Here is a 13,637-nt window from a genome sequence, read left to right as displayed (position 1 = left end):
AGTCTGCAGGGGTAGGCTCCCGCCAGGGCAGGGCAGAGGGGGCTGCCAGGGGGACAGAGCCACCAGGCACCTGGTAGACTGCGGTGTGGCCAGAGGCACCCGCCTTCCAGAGGCCAGTGAGCAGCTTGGCTTAGGTGCTCCCAGGGGGCCTTTCCAGCTCTGTGCTGCGATTCTAGGAAACACTGAAAAAGGATTTGGGGGCTGGGACTGTGGCTCAGTGACAGAGCACTTGCCCAGCCTGTGTGAGGCACTGGGTTCCATCCTCAGCACCAATAAAAATAAACAAAACAAAAGCATCTGTCCTTACTATAACTACAAAAAGAAGTTGGGAGTGGAGGTCTGCCTTTTGGTTTATTTCACACTCCCATCCATTTGCTCCCATTAAGATAAAAACTGGAGTGGAGGCACATGGTTGTTCCCTGACCGAGCCTGTCCTGTGGGGAGACAGCTGCGCAGCTCATTGTCATAAACTCCCATCAGCACATCCTGCAGCGCAGCTCCAGGCTCCCGGCTCCGAGGCGGGTGCGCATGTTAACCCTGGCTGGTTCATGTGACTCTGGATTACGGGCAGAGTTGAATTTCTGGAGTTGGGCAGCAGTGGAAGCTGGCCTCTGTCTCTGGGGAAGAGGTCGTTCTGAGTTGTGAGACTAGGACGTTGACACTGTGTTTCAGAATAAAGTCAGCTCTCCCGTGTGGTGAGTGACCCGTCACTATTTGCAGATTCAGGCAGAGATGGGATGCACCGTGGAGCTTGTGGGCTCCCCTGTGGTCACACAGGGCTCCCTGGTGTCCCGCACTGTCCAGCTGAGGGGCCTGGGGCCACAGTGTCTCCCTGCTGAGCACCAGTCCCCCCAAGCTGCTGCACGTGAGTGGGAAGGAGAGAATCACGTGGTTACTCACGTGTGTACCCACAGGGTCCTGAAGTGTGGACAGCCACTGGGCGTCTGCACGCCAGGGTCCTGGGCTGTAGAGAGCAAGGCCCTCACTCAGTGCCCAGCAGGACCATGGCCCGGGACCTGCGCAGAGCCAGGACCAGCCTGGGGCTTCCCATGCTTCGTCTGGGCCCCGTGGTCGTCCTTGTCGTCATTGTTGTCATCCCTGAGTCACGTTTTTCAGTAGCTACACAAGGAGATGCTACATTATCTGCAGGACACAGAGGAAGATCAGATGGTGAGCACAGGGCAGCTCGTCCACTTGAGTGGCAGCCACAGGAGGCGTGCCGTCCCGCAGTGGTCCAGAGGCTCCCCCTCCGTAGCGCCTGCTCCCCGAGTTCTGGTGGACATTCCCCGTGGTCCTACTAACCTCCTCACATGTTGGTGACCCTGAGCAGTGTATTTACCTGTGTGTGTTTGTGGGTTTTATATGAGTGGAATTCCGTTTTCTCTTGGAACACGTCTTTTCACGTTTTCTGCTTGGTGAGGCTCCAGGATTGCGAGCAGAGCTGCGCTTTGCCCGTTTACTTCTGCGCAGTCTCCGCTTGCGTGGCCCTCGCGTGTTTGTCCACTGTGCTGTCGGTGGACACTGGAGTCGATTTCTAGCCATTTGCTGTTGACAGCAGTGTTCTTGTGTGCGTCCCCTGGGGCACGAGTGCCGGGTCTCAGGCAGACTTTCGCATTCATGCCGTGGGTATAAAACACCTCTCTCTTCTGGCTTACTGGCCCTTTGGGCCTGTCCTCCGAATGCCTGTCCAGGCCTTCCCACGCCTTCTTTCTGCTTCGGGAGAGCGTGGTGAGTATTCTGTATAGGCAGCATTTGCTGCGAGTGCGCCGTCTCCTTTTCAGTGTATTGCTCTTAATGAGCAGAAGTTGGTCGTTGCGTGGAGCTGCGTGTGTCGTTGGCTCTGGGGCTCAGGCCTGTGAGCACTGAGAGTCTCCTGCATGTGGACAGGCGTGCTGTTCTCATTTAGATCTGTGTCTGCTAGGAACTGGTTTATGTGGATAGCAGGATGTGGAGACCCCTTCTGTGGATCGTCGTTTGTCCTGCCACCATGTACTGAAAGCAGATGCCCTTCCCTGCTGTTCTGGGGTGCTTTTCTGGCCATAAGCCAAGAGTCCATGAATGCGTGGTTGTTTCTGGGCTCTGCTTTGTTCCCTTGGCACGGGGCTGGACACGTGGACCTGGTACTACAGTGTCTCGGCCCCCAGAGCTTCGTAGGCCTCTCACCCTCCCACCAGCAGGGGTGTCCCGGCTTTCCTCTGCTGTGTGGCTTTTAGAATATAAGAGCTGGCAAAAATCTTTGATAACTTTGATTGAAATTGCAATGACTGTAGGTCAGTTTAGGGAGGATTAATATCTCAGTGCAATATTGAGTCTTCCAATTCCAAGAATATAATCTATTTCTTCATTTACGTAGGCCTTCTCTTAATGTATTTCAGTAGTGTGATAACTTTAGCTAGAAAAGTCTGTCACATCTGTCAGGTTTGATGTTTTAAGATTCTATTTGATGTTTTAAGATTCTATTTTAAATGCTGTTTACACAATTACATTTCCTACCTGTTTCTGATACATGGAAATGCATTGATTTTTTTTTTCTTTGTACGTTGACTTGGTAATTCTAATAATTCATCTGGATTTTATAAAAGTGTAGGTGGTGGCTTTTTGTGCATAAGAACACATCCTTTCTAACCCTTGCTGCCTTTGTTTTTTTTATGTCACTGCTCTGGTGGGACTTGAGGGTGCAGCCCTGAACTGCGGTGACTTTCATTCTGATTTGATGTTGAATTGTATAATTGCCCTTTTTGAGTCAGACATTATCAATCCGATGATGTGTGGTGTCATTTTATGTTGCTCTTGCATTCCTGGAATGAGCCCAGCCTGTGGATTTTGCTGGTTTTGTGCGTCTTTGCCCTTAGCGCTGGACTAGGTTGGCCTACCAGTAGCTCAGAATTTTCCCCAGGTTCTGTGTTCGAGGCTGTACCCGCCTCATGAAGTGGGTATGGAGTGCTCCCCTCAGTAGACCCTGAGTCCCTGCCCCTTGACTGTGCTGGAAGCCCTCCTTCCCCCAGGCGCCGTCCCTGTGCAGGACCGGCAGGTGGCCCCTGGTACTCTCCTGGGTTGGCTTCACTGACTTCGCAGCTTGGAAGTAGCTTAGGGCTAATGAAGTTATTCTCCTGCTGATCTGTTATTTACTTGTTTGTTTTAACAGAGAAGTGATTGAAAAGAAGCCAGAAAAGTTTAAAGTCCAGTGCTTGACAGACATCAAAAACCTGTTTTTCCCAAATACGGAACCCTTTTACGCTGCTTTTGGAAACCGGCCGGCTGTGAGTACGGGTTGGGTCCCTAGATCTCTGGATGTTGCTCCCCTGGCAGCGGTCACCAGAGAGCCCTGGCCCGAACCTCAAGTAAAGCCAGCCCTCATCCTATGAGACATAGCCTGGCAAATGGCCGCAATTCGAGGCAAAAGATTTGAAATCATGTGACTTGTGGCCTCCAGCTTTCTGTGAAGGTTGGCTGGTGGGTTTGACCTTGAGATGTGGGACTATAAACTTGAAATTCCACATCACTTCTTCAGTTGGTAAAGCAAGGGCATTTCATAGCATTAGATCCTTTCTCACAGAAGGGTGGGGAAGTTCACATCCTGAGCCTTAAGGGTGTAGTGTTTAAGGGTGTGGTGCGGACAGACTTATAGGTAGAGGACATGCTTTGAGGTTGTGTGTGTATGGCCCAAGTTCAGTGGAAGGTTCAGAATTCTGGGGAATACAGCAGATACAGTGCTAACTGCTAAACCAGAAAATTCACCTACTCTTAAACATCCTGACGGATTTTCCTGCAACAGGAAAGTGGGTCAGAGAGAAACCCCAGAGCGTCAGGATTGCGGGAGGCGTGGGAAGTCCCTTACTCTCCAACTTGGTTCCTGAACACAAGAGGGAACCACGACTCAGGAGGAAAGCTGGCTGGTGCCCCACCCCTGCAGGTGTGGCTCTGGTCAGTGTGAACTGGACACTCATGTGTTAAAACAGAGGGTGCTCTCGTTTAACCGTGAACTCACTGTTTTTCTGATTGACATTCTGAATCACCTTCCCCCATGCAGGACGTGTATTCCTACAAGCAAGTGGGGGTGTCCTTGAACAGGATCTTCACCGTCAACCCCAAAGGAGAGCTGGTGCAGGAGCACGCCAAGACCAACATCTCCTCGTGAGTACCGCGGCCCGTGCCACCCGGTCGCTCCCATGTCCCGGATGCCACTCTGCTGTTGACGGTGGACCCTCGAGGCCGCTGCTGCCTGTGTTTTGATCTTTACTCTAAATCATGTGTTTTAATTCCTATATTTCTTGTCCCAAATTTGATTTTTAGACAGCTCGAATCAAATCAGATTCCTCTCTAGGGTTAAACTTGAGCTAGATGTTGGATTCTGCTACCAAAAGGAACTGAATGAATTCAGAACTTCGTTGTTTAGATTTGCCAAGTTAGGTTCGGGAGCCTGGAATGTGGATTAGAAATGTAAGCAAACAGAAATATGTGAAGCTGTATTTAAAGACCAGGAGCTGTGTGTCTTCTCAAATACTGAAGCTCCTTGGTCCTGTGCAATTGTTAAGAAATTCTCTTGTATATTTTGGTTACAACTCAGATTCTTCAAGTCAGTGGGCTAACCTTGATTACTTTCCACTTTCTCTCTCTCTCTCTCTCTCTCTCTTTTTTTGGCAGTCCTGGGATAGAACCCAGGACCTTTAACATGCTAGGCAAGTGCTCTACCACTGAGCCAGATCCCGAGCCCTTTTTATTTACTTTATTTGAGACAGGGTCTCACTAAATTGTCCAGACTTGCCTCGAACTTGCAATCCTCCTGTCTCAGCCTCCTGAGTAGCACAGCTGGGATCACAGGACTGCACCATTACGCCTTGATGCGTTGTCTATTGTCGATTAGGATCTTGGTGTACATTTCTCTGAACTCATAATATAATATGGAGATTTTGGAAATTTCCGATGAATTGTTGGTCCCCTTGTTCTGAACGGCTGCCCTGACAGTGCTTCATTCTTCTTCTCCCTAATGCCCAGAGCAGCCTGTGCCCATGCGGAAGGGTCCATGGTCTAGAGATGATCTAGTGGATTTTGTTCAGGATTACAAAGAACTTTCCTGCAATGGCGCCCTGCCCAGAGACGGACAGTGGAGGCCTTACGTGAGAAGCCTGGGTAGGGATTCCGGTTTCTAAGACTGCATCGCTTGTCTGCTGAAACTTGGGTTAGACTGCTGTAACCCTTGCTTGCCGGTGGCTGGGCCCCAGGTGAACCTTTGCCAACTCACATCTTGCCAGATAATGTTCTTCCCTGACACCTGCCTGGCAGTGGGACTGACTGCCCCCGCGCGGGGGACTCTCCAGCCACGTTGGGTTGGCACTGAGCTTCCTACAGCCGTTTCTAAGCCATGCAGGTGCCTGGGGCAGTCGTTTGAAATGTCCTCAGGGATGAGTCCTGCAGGGCAGGCAGCTCACTGCTCTCCTCTCTGTGTCTCAGTGTCGGCGGCTGCGCTCTGCCTGCTGCAGGCAGCCCAGTCATGGAGACTGAAGGCACCCAGTGACTCTGGCCTGCCACCAGAGCAGGCGGGCTCGGTTCTGGTGCCTGCTGCAGCAGGGAACTGCCCCAGCAGGGGCTCCTTCTGTAGCTATAGGCCTTAGAGCTGGGAGGTCTTTAAAAAATTTGTTTTAATCCTCAGGAAAGGCATAATTCCTGGTTTTATATTAAGAGAACTTTGCCCATTTGTGCAAGCCCTGTTTCTCACGAGTCCTTTGGAGGCCCCTTATTAAACACACACCCTCGTCCTTATTTAATAAGTTATTTTATGCCTCAGAACATACTAATTCCTGGAGTTTGGATTTCAAAAGCTCTTTAGGTTTTCAAAAAGCAAAATGGAACTGGAAGGAGGCCCCGGGACTCAAGGAGGAGTCCAGGGATGTGAGGGAGAGGGCTGGGCGTGTCTGAGCCTCGGGTGAGGTGCCTGGAGGTCTGAGAAGCAGATTCAATATGGCAGCTTTCTTTTTGTAGTGCAGACCACAAAAGCTAATGTGCAATGTCCTCTTGGGAATGCAGAGAAACTAGAGTGAGAGAATGTTGTAGGAAATGTTGAGAAACCTCATCTATCATCTAGTCCAGCTCCACACACTCTGAAGATGCAAGGCCTGAGGCTCAGAGAGGGCAAGAGGCTAACCCAAGGTCCCTCAGCAAGTAAGGCAGGAGCAGCTCCCAAGCCCCTGACCCACGTGCCAGCCAGGGTTCTTTTTCCTGAGACCTGGTAAAGATTTGTCGATTAAGTTTGTTGAGTGCCCACTGTACAGTGTTTTCTCCCTGCAGGTCTTGTTCCATTTAACTCTACTGGGAACGCTGTGGCAGTTCTCACTTCCCCCACTCTCCAGGGGAGGAGATCGTGGCTTAGATTCAGCCCTTTTCCCAAGATCACAGAGCTGGACAGTGGCAGGAACCATGGCCAGGCCCGGGACGCCCACGGCAGGGCTGTCTTCATCCCACAATGAGGCAGTCTCTGTTTTGTCTTCCCGGAGTTGCCTTGCCTGGTTCTGCATCCCCTGTGCCCAGGTGCCTCTGTGGCAGGCAGCTGACCTTGGCCACGCTGATTTCCTCTTGTCCTTTGTGCGACGTCAGGCCCCCCACCCCCAAGAGCCCTCGGAGCCTGTTAGGAGCTCTTGTCCTCCCTCTTGACGCCAGGTAATTAGGGAGGAGCCTCCTAACATGACTCGCGTCTCAGGCGGACTCAGCTGGGGTTGCAGGTCCCGCCCACTCGAGGGTGCAGAGCTGTGTTCCCCGCGGCGGGTGTGGCTCGGTGGCAGAGATGCTGCCTCTTCTCCTTGCAGGTATGTGAGGCTGTGCGAGGTGGTGGACCACGTCTTCCCGCTGCTGAAAAGAAGCCATTCTTCAGACTTTCCCTGCTCGGACACTTTCAGCAACTTCACCTTTTGGAGAGAGCCACCGCCACCTTTCGAGAACCAGGACGTTCATTCTGCCTCAGCGTGACGCACGCCACGCAGCCTCCGCGGTCGTGTGGGAGCCTGTCACCCATTAAAGGATGGGTTGTGGGGACCCTGGAGCGGCACTGGGAGCCCCCGCGTGCTCATTTTCTTAGGACTGGGGAGCATTTCTCCCCCTCCCCGCCCCCCGGGTGACGTTTCTAAGTACATTATGGAGGGTGGACCTTCTGGCCAGGAGTCGGGGTCTTCCTGGGGTGCCAGGCATCCTGCTGTGGCCTGCTGCCCACAGCAGCGCTGTGCTCCCAGCCTGCTCCAGGGTCAGTGCTCGATTAATGTGCGGTAGGGGGCTGTGGTGCCCGAGCAGAGGGCACTGTCCCAGGGCTGTCCACTGATGAGCTTCAGCTGAGGGGTGCCAGCTGTGCCTGGCTCGGGTCGTGAGGGGGCACACTTCCACGGCATGACGTTTGAGAGGGCGGCGAAGGGTCACGTGACCGACCCGAGGTCTCCGGTGGAACCCGGCCCTCCTGGGGTCTGAACCTTGGCCAGGCCTTCGTCCTGGCCCATGGATGTTCCCTGGCAGCATTTGCTGACTGGCCTCATTTTTGGGTCATGAGTTCTTGATTCCTTTGGTCAGAGGCAGCCTGCACCTCCCCCATTCTTTCGACTCCAGGCTGGGACATGTTTGCCTTAATGCGCCCGTGGGGGACATTTTACTTAGAATGCGCTGCCCAGCTCTCAGTGATTTGTTTGCATTGCCTTCAAGGAAAATGCTAGTGACTTTTTTTACGGAGCATTTTGAATTGGTTCAACTTCCTGCCAGCACCCTTTACCCAGCGAGGTGGTGCAGGTAGCGGGCCCTGCAGGGCTTATCCTGAGGAGTGATGATGTCCAGTTTTAGTGGGGGCTCAGAAGAAACTGGTTGGTTTAAGAAAATAGTTTCAAGCGGTTAAATTATATTCTTTGTAGGTATTATTTATTACTTCACCCTGATTGGGTTTCTGTTATAAGCATCCTAGCCATATTCTTTCAATTACATCTGTTATTAATACATTAAAAAATGAGTGTGCTAGACATCCAAAGAGCCTTATTCTGTGTATCTCACCAACCAACCTTGTTTTGGAAATTATGAATAATTTATTTTTCTTAGCTTTTTCCACTCAAATGAATGGTAAGGTTAAAAGTAATAATTTGAGTGACATTCTCGAAGCCACAGAAGATGGTTCTTGTTTATTAACCTAGCTGATGGAAAGAACAATGTGAAAGATGAAAGAATTATTTTGGTAAACTATTTTGCTTTACATTTTTGAAGTATTATTTTTTTAAGGAGTGTTTTACTGTGATGACTGAAATACTTTCCAATTAAATTTCATTGTTAGAATCGCAGGCTGCAAAGCATGGAGCAGTTGAAGGAAATGTTACTCTTTCTGTGAAAGAAAACCTGGGGTCCTCGCCTTTGTGGTGGTTGGTGGGCTGTCAGGGACGGGTGGCCCACTGAGCGGTGTGTGGGGAGGCGCAGGGTCTGGCAGCTCGTCCGCTGTGGATCGCAGACAGCATGGACATGCATGTGCACATTCCCTTTGGAGGTCTTAAAAATAATTAAAAATAGTCCTGCCTTAACGAACTCTGGGCTTGTTCTCTGCTGACCTTTAGAGGGCACATAATTCTGCCCCCGGGTATGTGAATGAATTTCCAAGCACACCAGCCTGCAGAGACCCATTGCTTTCTGCCTTGTGCCCTGTGGGAGCCTTGGCTGGAGGGGTGGATGCAGCCTCCTCTGCGGCTCACCCTTCACCCACCTCTATAGCTGCTCTCCAAGTGGCCTGAGAGCATGTGACTCGGGACACTGAATTCTGAATTCCACCGAGTCCCATCCTGAACCAGAGCACGCCCTCCACACAATCACTCTGAGGTCTTGTCAAGTTCAGCGCGAGTCCCGGGTGGGCTGTACATGAGCACCTGCCTTACAGCTTCTGCAGACAAGGTTTGTGCGTGGGCTGCAGCCAGGTGAGCTGGTTTATCCCTGTGTACACTGTAACCTGCTGACCCCAGGGGCACGTGCTGGAAAGCTGTATTTGGACCACACGTTTCAAATGGGCCATGGAAATGAATCACTCCATCGTGTGAGGTCTCCAAGTGTCTGTCACACATGATGAAGAAAAATATATGTATCTGGAACGCTAGAGAAAAATGGTTACGCCTTCACAAAGAATTCCCCTTTTATTCTGAGGTTCGGATCACCGCTTTATTTTATTACAACATTTGATCTTGTTTGTATGTGCTGGTGCAATGGTGAAAATCAGTGTAACACTTCATTATGTTGTGCTGGATGCAAAGCTAGAAATATTGTAATAAATGAGATGGATGAAAGATTTCTCTGAAAATCAGGCATGTGAATTTTAAATAGTTTTCGGTAAGTCGTTAGGTTGCTGTTTTTCTGATGTATTATCAAGCACAGTATTTTCTATTTCAAAATAATCCTGAAGGCTATGGCCTGCTCACCATTTAGAGTGGTGCTTCAGAGTTCCTTCTTCAGAGGGACAGAGGGATAAAGAAAGAGAAGGGTGGGTTGCCTCTCAGGGCTCCTCCCTGTCTTGGTGGGGCAGTTGAGGAGCCAGGAGCTACAGTAAGATGCTGGTCACCAAGTGCTTCCCAGGGCCTGGCTCCGACCGTGTTTAGCCCCCACCACTGGCCTCCCGTGCACCTTTGACTTCTCTGCGGTGTACTCCAAGTTCATTTTTTATTTGAGTGAATGAATCACAATTCCTGACCTGTTGAATTATTTAGGCTAAGAATTGTCTAATCCTTAGTCAACCAGGCCGGAGACTCCTGGTGATCTACCTGTGTGGGCCTTAGCATTTTTGAAGGAAGTGGAAGACTCTTGGTGCCTAAATGTGAGACCAGAGCTGCACAAGAACCTAGGCTGAAGTCCTCACACTGCCCAGATCCACACGATTCGATTTGTCCGGCATCTGTGGAACTAATGCCATTTGTCTCAGGTGGCAAAGCCAACCTCCCATGGTTTCAAGCCTCATCACAGGTTGGTGCCACCTCTGACCCAGTCTGTAGGCTCTTGCACCAGTACCCCAGCAGTTAGCCTAAGCCATTGCCTGTGGCAATCAGTGCCCTGTACTCACGTGGCAATGCCCTCCGTCACCCTCCCATGGGGCACGGCCGTGTCTGAGTGGTTCTGTCCCAGCTCACACAGGTATCCGGGAAACATCCAGCAGCCTGATGCCCCATGTCTCGGGTGTGATCTGACCATTGGGATGCTTTATAGTGTGGTTTTCAACACTGACACAGCACCACCCTGGCATCTGGGGCTGAGGGGTGTAGATGGTGGGGTTGCAGCTACCAGCCTTGGCCACAAAGTGCCCTTTCCAAGCAGGTAATGCATGCCACCCTGGCATAATCCAGGAACAGAGCAACACCCAGGAGGCTGGATTTGAAGGGGTTAAAAACAGGCTCCTGGAGTCTAAATACCCTCCTCCTGGCAGGAGTGCTGTCTAGCCAGCTGTCTGGAGGTCTCTGGCCATCTCCCTCGGCTGCCTGCCTTTGAACATCTGCATTTGTCTGCACACCTAGTGAGAGCAGTGCTCAGTCCCAACTTCACCTTAAACTTAGAGGAGGTGGTTAAAAGGCCACTGGGGTTTCTGACTTTTCCTCTTCTAACCACCTTTCAAGTCCAGCATCAAAGGTGGTGATTGGAGTCTCTTCTGTTGCCAGCCAGGCAGGGGGCTTGGTACCCAAGGAAGCCAGGGTAAGACCAGACAGAAACTGGCCTCAGAAGTCAATGGGCCCAATTGGCCACCTGGGGGCACAATCGGTTTTGTTTTGGCAGTACAATTTTTAAAAAGCATTTCCACTCTGTCAAAGGCCCCCTCCTAGTAGTGCTTGGACTTGGAGACCAGACAGAAGTGAACTGGACTTGGAGGGAGAGGGGGGAGTGCCTCGTGGGGACTGTTTTGGTACCAAGGTACATCCCGTTGGCACAGCCTGAGGTCCAACCTCACTAACTGGCTTCAAAGGGGGAGCGGGCTGTGGCCGTCTGTTAGGCCTAATGTCCCTTTAAGTTTCTTGTTCTCTAAGTTAGTCTCAGGCCTGCAGCTCCAGCAACAGGGAGCTTGTCAGGAAAGCAGATTCTCGGGTACTGAATCAAGCCGGGGCTCGGGCCCTGCCATCTGTGTGAAGTCCTTCAGGGGATCCTGGCGCTCGGCTCCTTTGGATGATCAGTGCAGGGTCCTCTGCTATTCCTCTGACTCCCATCTGGTCAGGCCAGTGAAAACGAACCGCCCAGAGCTCACGGTCCTGCCCACAGGGACATCCCTGGAAAGACCATCTTGCCTTGGCTACTCTCCTGAGAAGGAGCTTGAAAACCAGTCCAGGTGCTCGCTTGAGTCACAAGGTGCTGTGGTGACCCTGTGACACACAGGATCTAGGCTAAGCACCCTGCACAGGGACCTCTGATGTGAGCCATGAGGGCTGGGAGGGAACCACAGGCTGGGCAGCCTGGGGCAGGGTGGGGGCTCATGGGAAGGAGCCTGGCGGGCTGTGCCCAGATTCCTAATGGCTCCCTTCCTCCCCCAAATTGTTGGAGCCTCGAGGTGCCTGTCGTGATGCCAGGGACCTTTTATTTGGTGCAGGAAGTCCATTCAGCCTGCATTGCTTTTAATGAGTTTTGCAAGCAAGTGGCCCCTTCCTGTGACTCACTCTGCCTTTTGTGCACTGGAGACTGTGGTTTTAAGTTTCACTTTGGAAAGTAACCACCGCTTCTGCTGCTTTCTCTGCTGCTGGAACCCGAACAAGTCACATTCATTTTGCAACAAAGAAATGTAAATGTCGGAGCGGCCAGTCATATTTCTGCCCTGATTGTAAAAACATCCTTTTCCGAGATGGTCGACAGAGCCAAACTGAGAAGAAATGGTTTATATTTTCAAGTAACACATTCATTTGGGAACTTCATATTTTTCCTTACAGAGTGATTTGGTAGTTTCACTTTTGTCCTTTGTCCTTTTGATTCACATTTCAGGGGTTATCCTAAAAAACACACGGTGCTCGGTAATTGAGACAGTTAACCTCTGGGTTATTGAAAGGGACTTAGTTCTGAATGAACGTTTGGGTTCTTGCTTTTGGGCAGCACACAACGGACGTTCAGGGTAACTTCTTGTACACAAAAATGTTTTCCATCTGGACCTTCTCCAGATACCAGGTGGGACCCCGCGAGATGAATTTCTTGGGATTAGCCAGTATGAGTTAAGTAGACAAATACCACACAGCATTTTTAACCCAGGTAGTTATCTTCAAAATGTTACAGTGGTAAACTAAATTATTTTTTAAATATGCACAGACATAAAACAGTGGCTCTTTTGCAATTGCAAAGCCGGAGTGCGTTTAAAGTTAAGTGCAGATAAACTAGAGCACTAACAGAATTCCAGCTAACGTTAACATGTGTCGGGAGATGGACGCATTGGAACTGGTGAAATGAGGTTGGATTTGGGTTTCTGCCAGATGCATTGGTGTTTCACGTTCCACTTGACCAGATCCTTTCAGCTTGAAGGACGTCACCGAAGTCACCATCAGCACTGACTTCTACAAGACGTGGCAATGAAGAAGAATTCTTGTTCCCTGTTTGCACACATCCGCACTGACTGCTAATGAACTGGTGCAGAGTTTTACACCAGGGATGGGTCCCCCCTCACCCATCATCTCAGTTTGAATGTGGCACTGATTCGGATCTGGGGACTTTGGGTTCAGCCAGGGACTTTGCCACCCAGGCATTGTTCTGATTTTAGGAGCCACAGAAACTTTGTTTGGACTTCTGTGGTTGCCGGGCCTACTCACACCATCAACACACTTAGCAGTTGGTTGTCCTCCTTCCTTTCCTGTGGGACCGACAGCTGAGCCAAATAGGACCCCCGTGTTGGCTTAGGACCTCAAATCCTGGCTCTCCGGTAAATTGCACTGGAGATAGCTTAGGCCTGAAACCACGCCGGGGTATTGTAAATCTCTCCCTTCACCCCCGGAGTTGGAGGATTCCTCCCCTTTGACTCCATGCAGGCAAGGGGCTTTCCGAATAGTCTTGATACTCGTACCTAAGTAGTCAGAGAGCCGGCACCTTGGGTTGAGGTAGTTTTGCACCTAGCTGTGCTGCACTCTGAATCTGTGGGCCGAGACTTAGTGTCCCCACCTTAGACAGAGTCTCTCCTTCCAACGGGCAAGGAGCAGCCCAGGAGTGGTGACTGACTTCGGGGGGCTGCTCATACACCGGCCCGACTGCTGACACCTGTCAGTAGAGGGGCCCACTGGTCAAAGGAGGTGCTGACACCTATTAGTAAAGAGGTCCGCTGGTCAAAGGAGGTGGGCGGACAGGCCTTGGTTAGAGAGCTGAAGCTTTTTTAAAATTTCTCTTCAGCTCCCTTTGGGATCCAGGTGGCGGATGGTGGTGTGAGAAACGGCTTGGATTCGGGAGCCCCGGGATGGAAGGAGGCTTTCTCTGGGGACTGGTTACCTCTCATTCCCAAGAGCACCTTCTGCCGCAGGAATGGGGTGGGCTAGCTGAGCCTTAAGATCTGTCCCTATGCACCAAGTCCCTGGTGGAAGGATTGGAGAGGGACCTTGGCATGGCACCTTGGGATGAGTGACCTGTGGTGGCCTCTGTCTCCCCTGCACACTCTTCCCCATGCCTGTGGCCCTGGGTTGATCAGAAAGCTCCAGACCCTCTGTGGT

General features: G+C 51.2%; 1 protein-coding gene across 5 annotated transcripts in view; it reads left to right on the top strand.

Annotated features, from left to right (window-relative positions):
- Positions 1 to 9,281, top strand: part of Lpin1 (lipin 1) — a 112,283-nt gene extending 103,002 nt beyond the window's left edge. For all 5 annotated transcript variants that reach the window (XM_047522358.1, XM_047522357.1, XM_047522356.1 and 2 more), the window contains 3 exons: positions 3,146 to 3,260; positions 4,031 to 4,134; positions 6,801 to 9,281. In XM_047522358.1, the coding sequence (XP_047378314.1) occupies positions 3,146 to 3,260; positions 4,031 to 4,134; positions 6,801 to 6,960 (379 nt within the window). In that variant the 3' untranslated portion in view covers positions 6,961 to 9,281. The remainder of the gene's footprint in view (positions 1 to 3,145; positions 3,261 to 4,030; positions 4,135 to 6,800) is intronic.
- Positions 9,282 to 13,637: the final 4,356 nt, after the last annotated feature.

The sequence above is a fragment of the Sciurus carolinensis genome, chromosome 13 (genome assembly GCF_902686445.1).
Source record: "Sciurus carolinensis chromosome 13, mSciCar1.2, whole genome shotgun sequence".
In the NCBI taxonomy this organism is placed as follows: Eukaryota; Metazoa; Chordata; class Mammalia; order Rodentia; family Sciuridae; genus Sciurus; species Sciurus carolinensis.
Note: the sequence above shows the minus strand (reverse complement) of the source record. Positions and strands in the feature narration are given on the sequence as shown.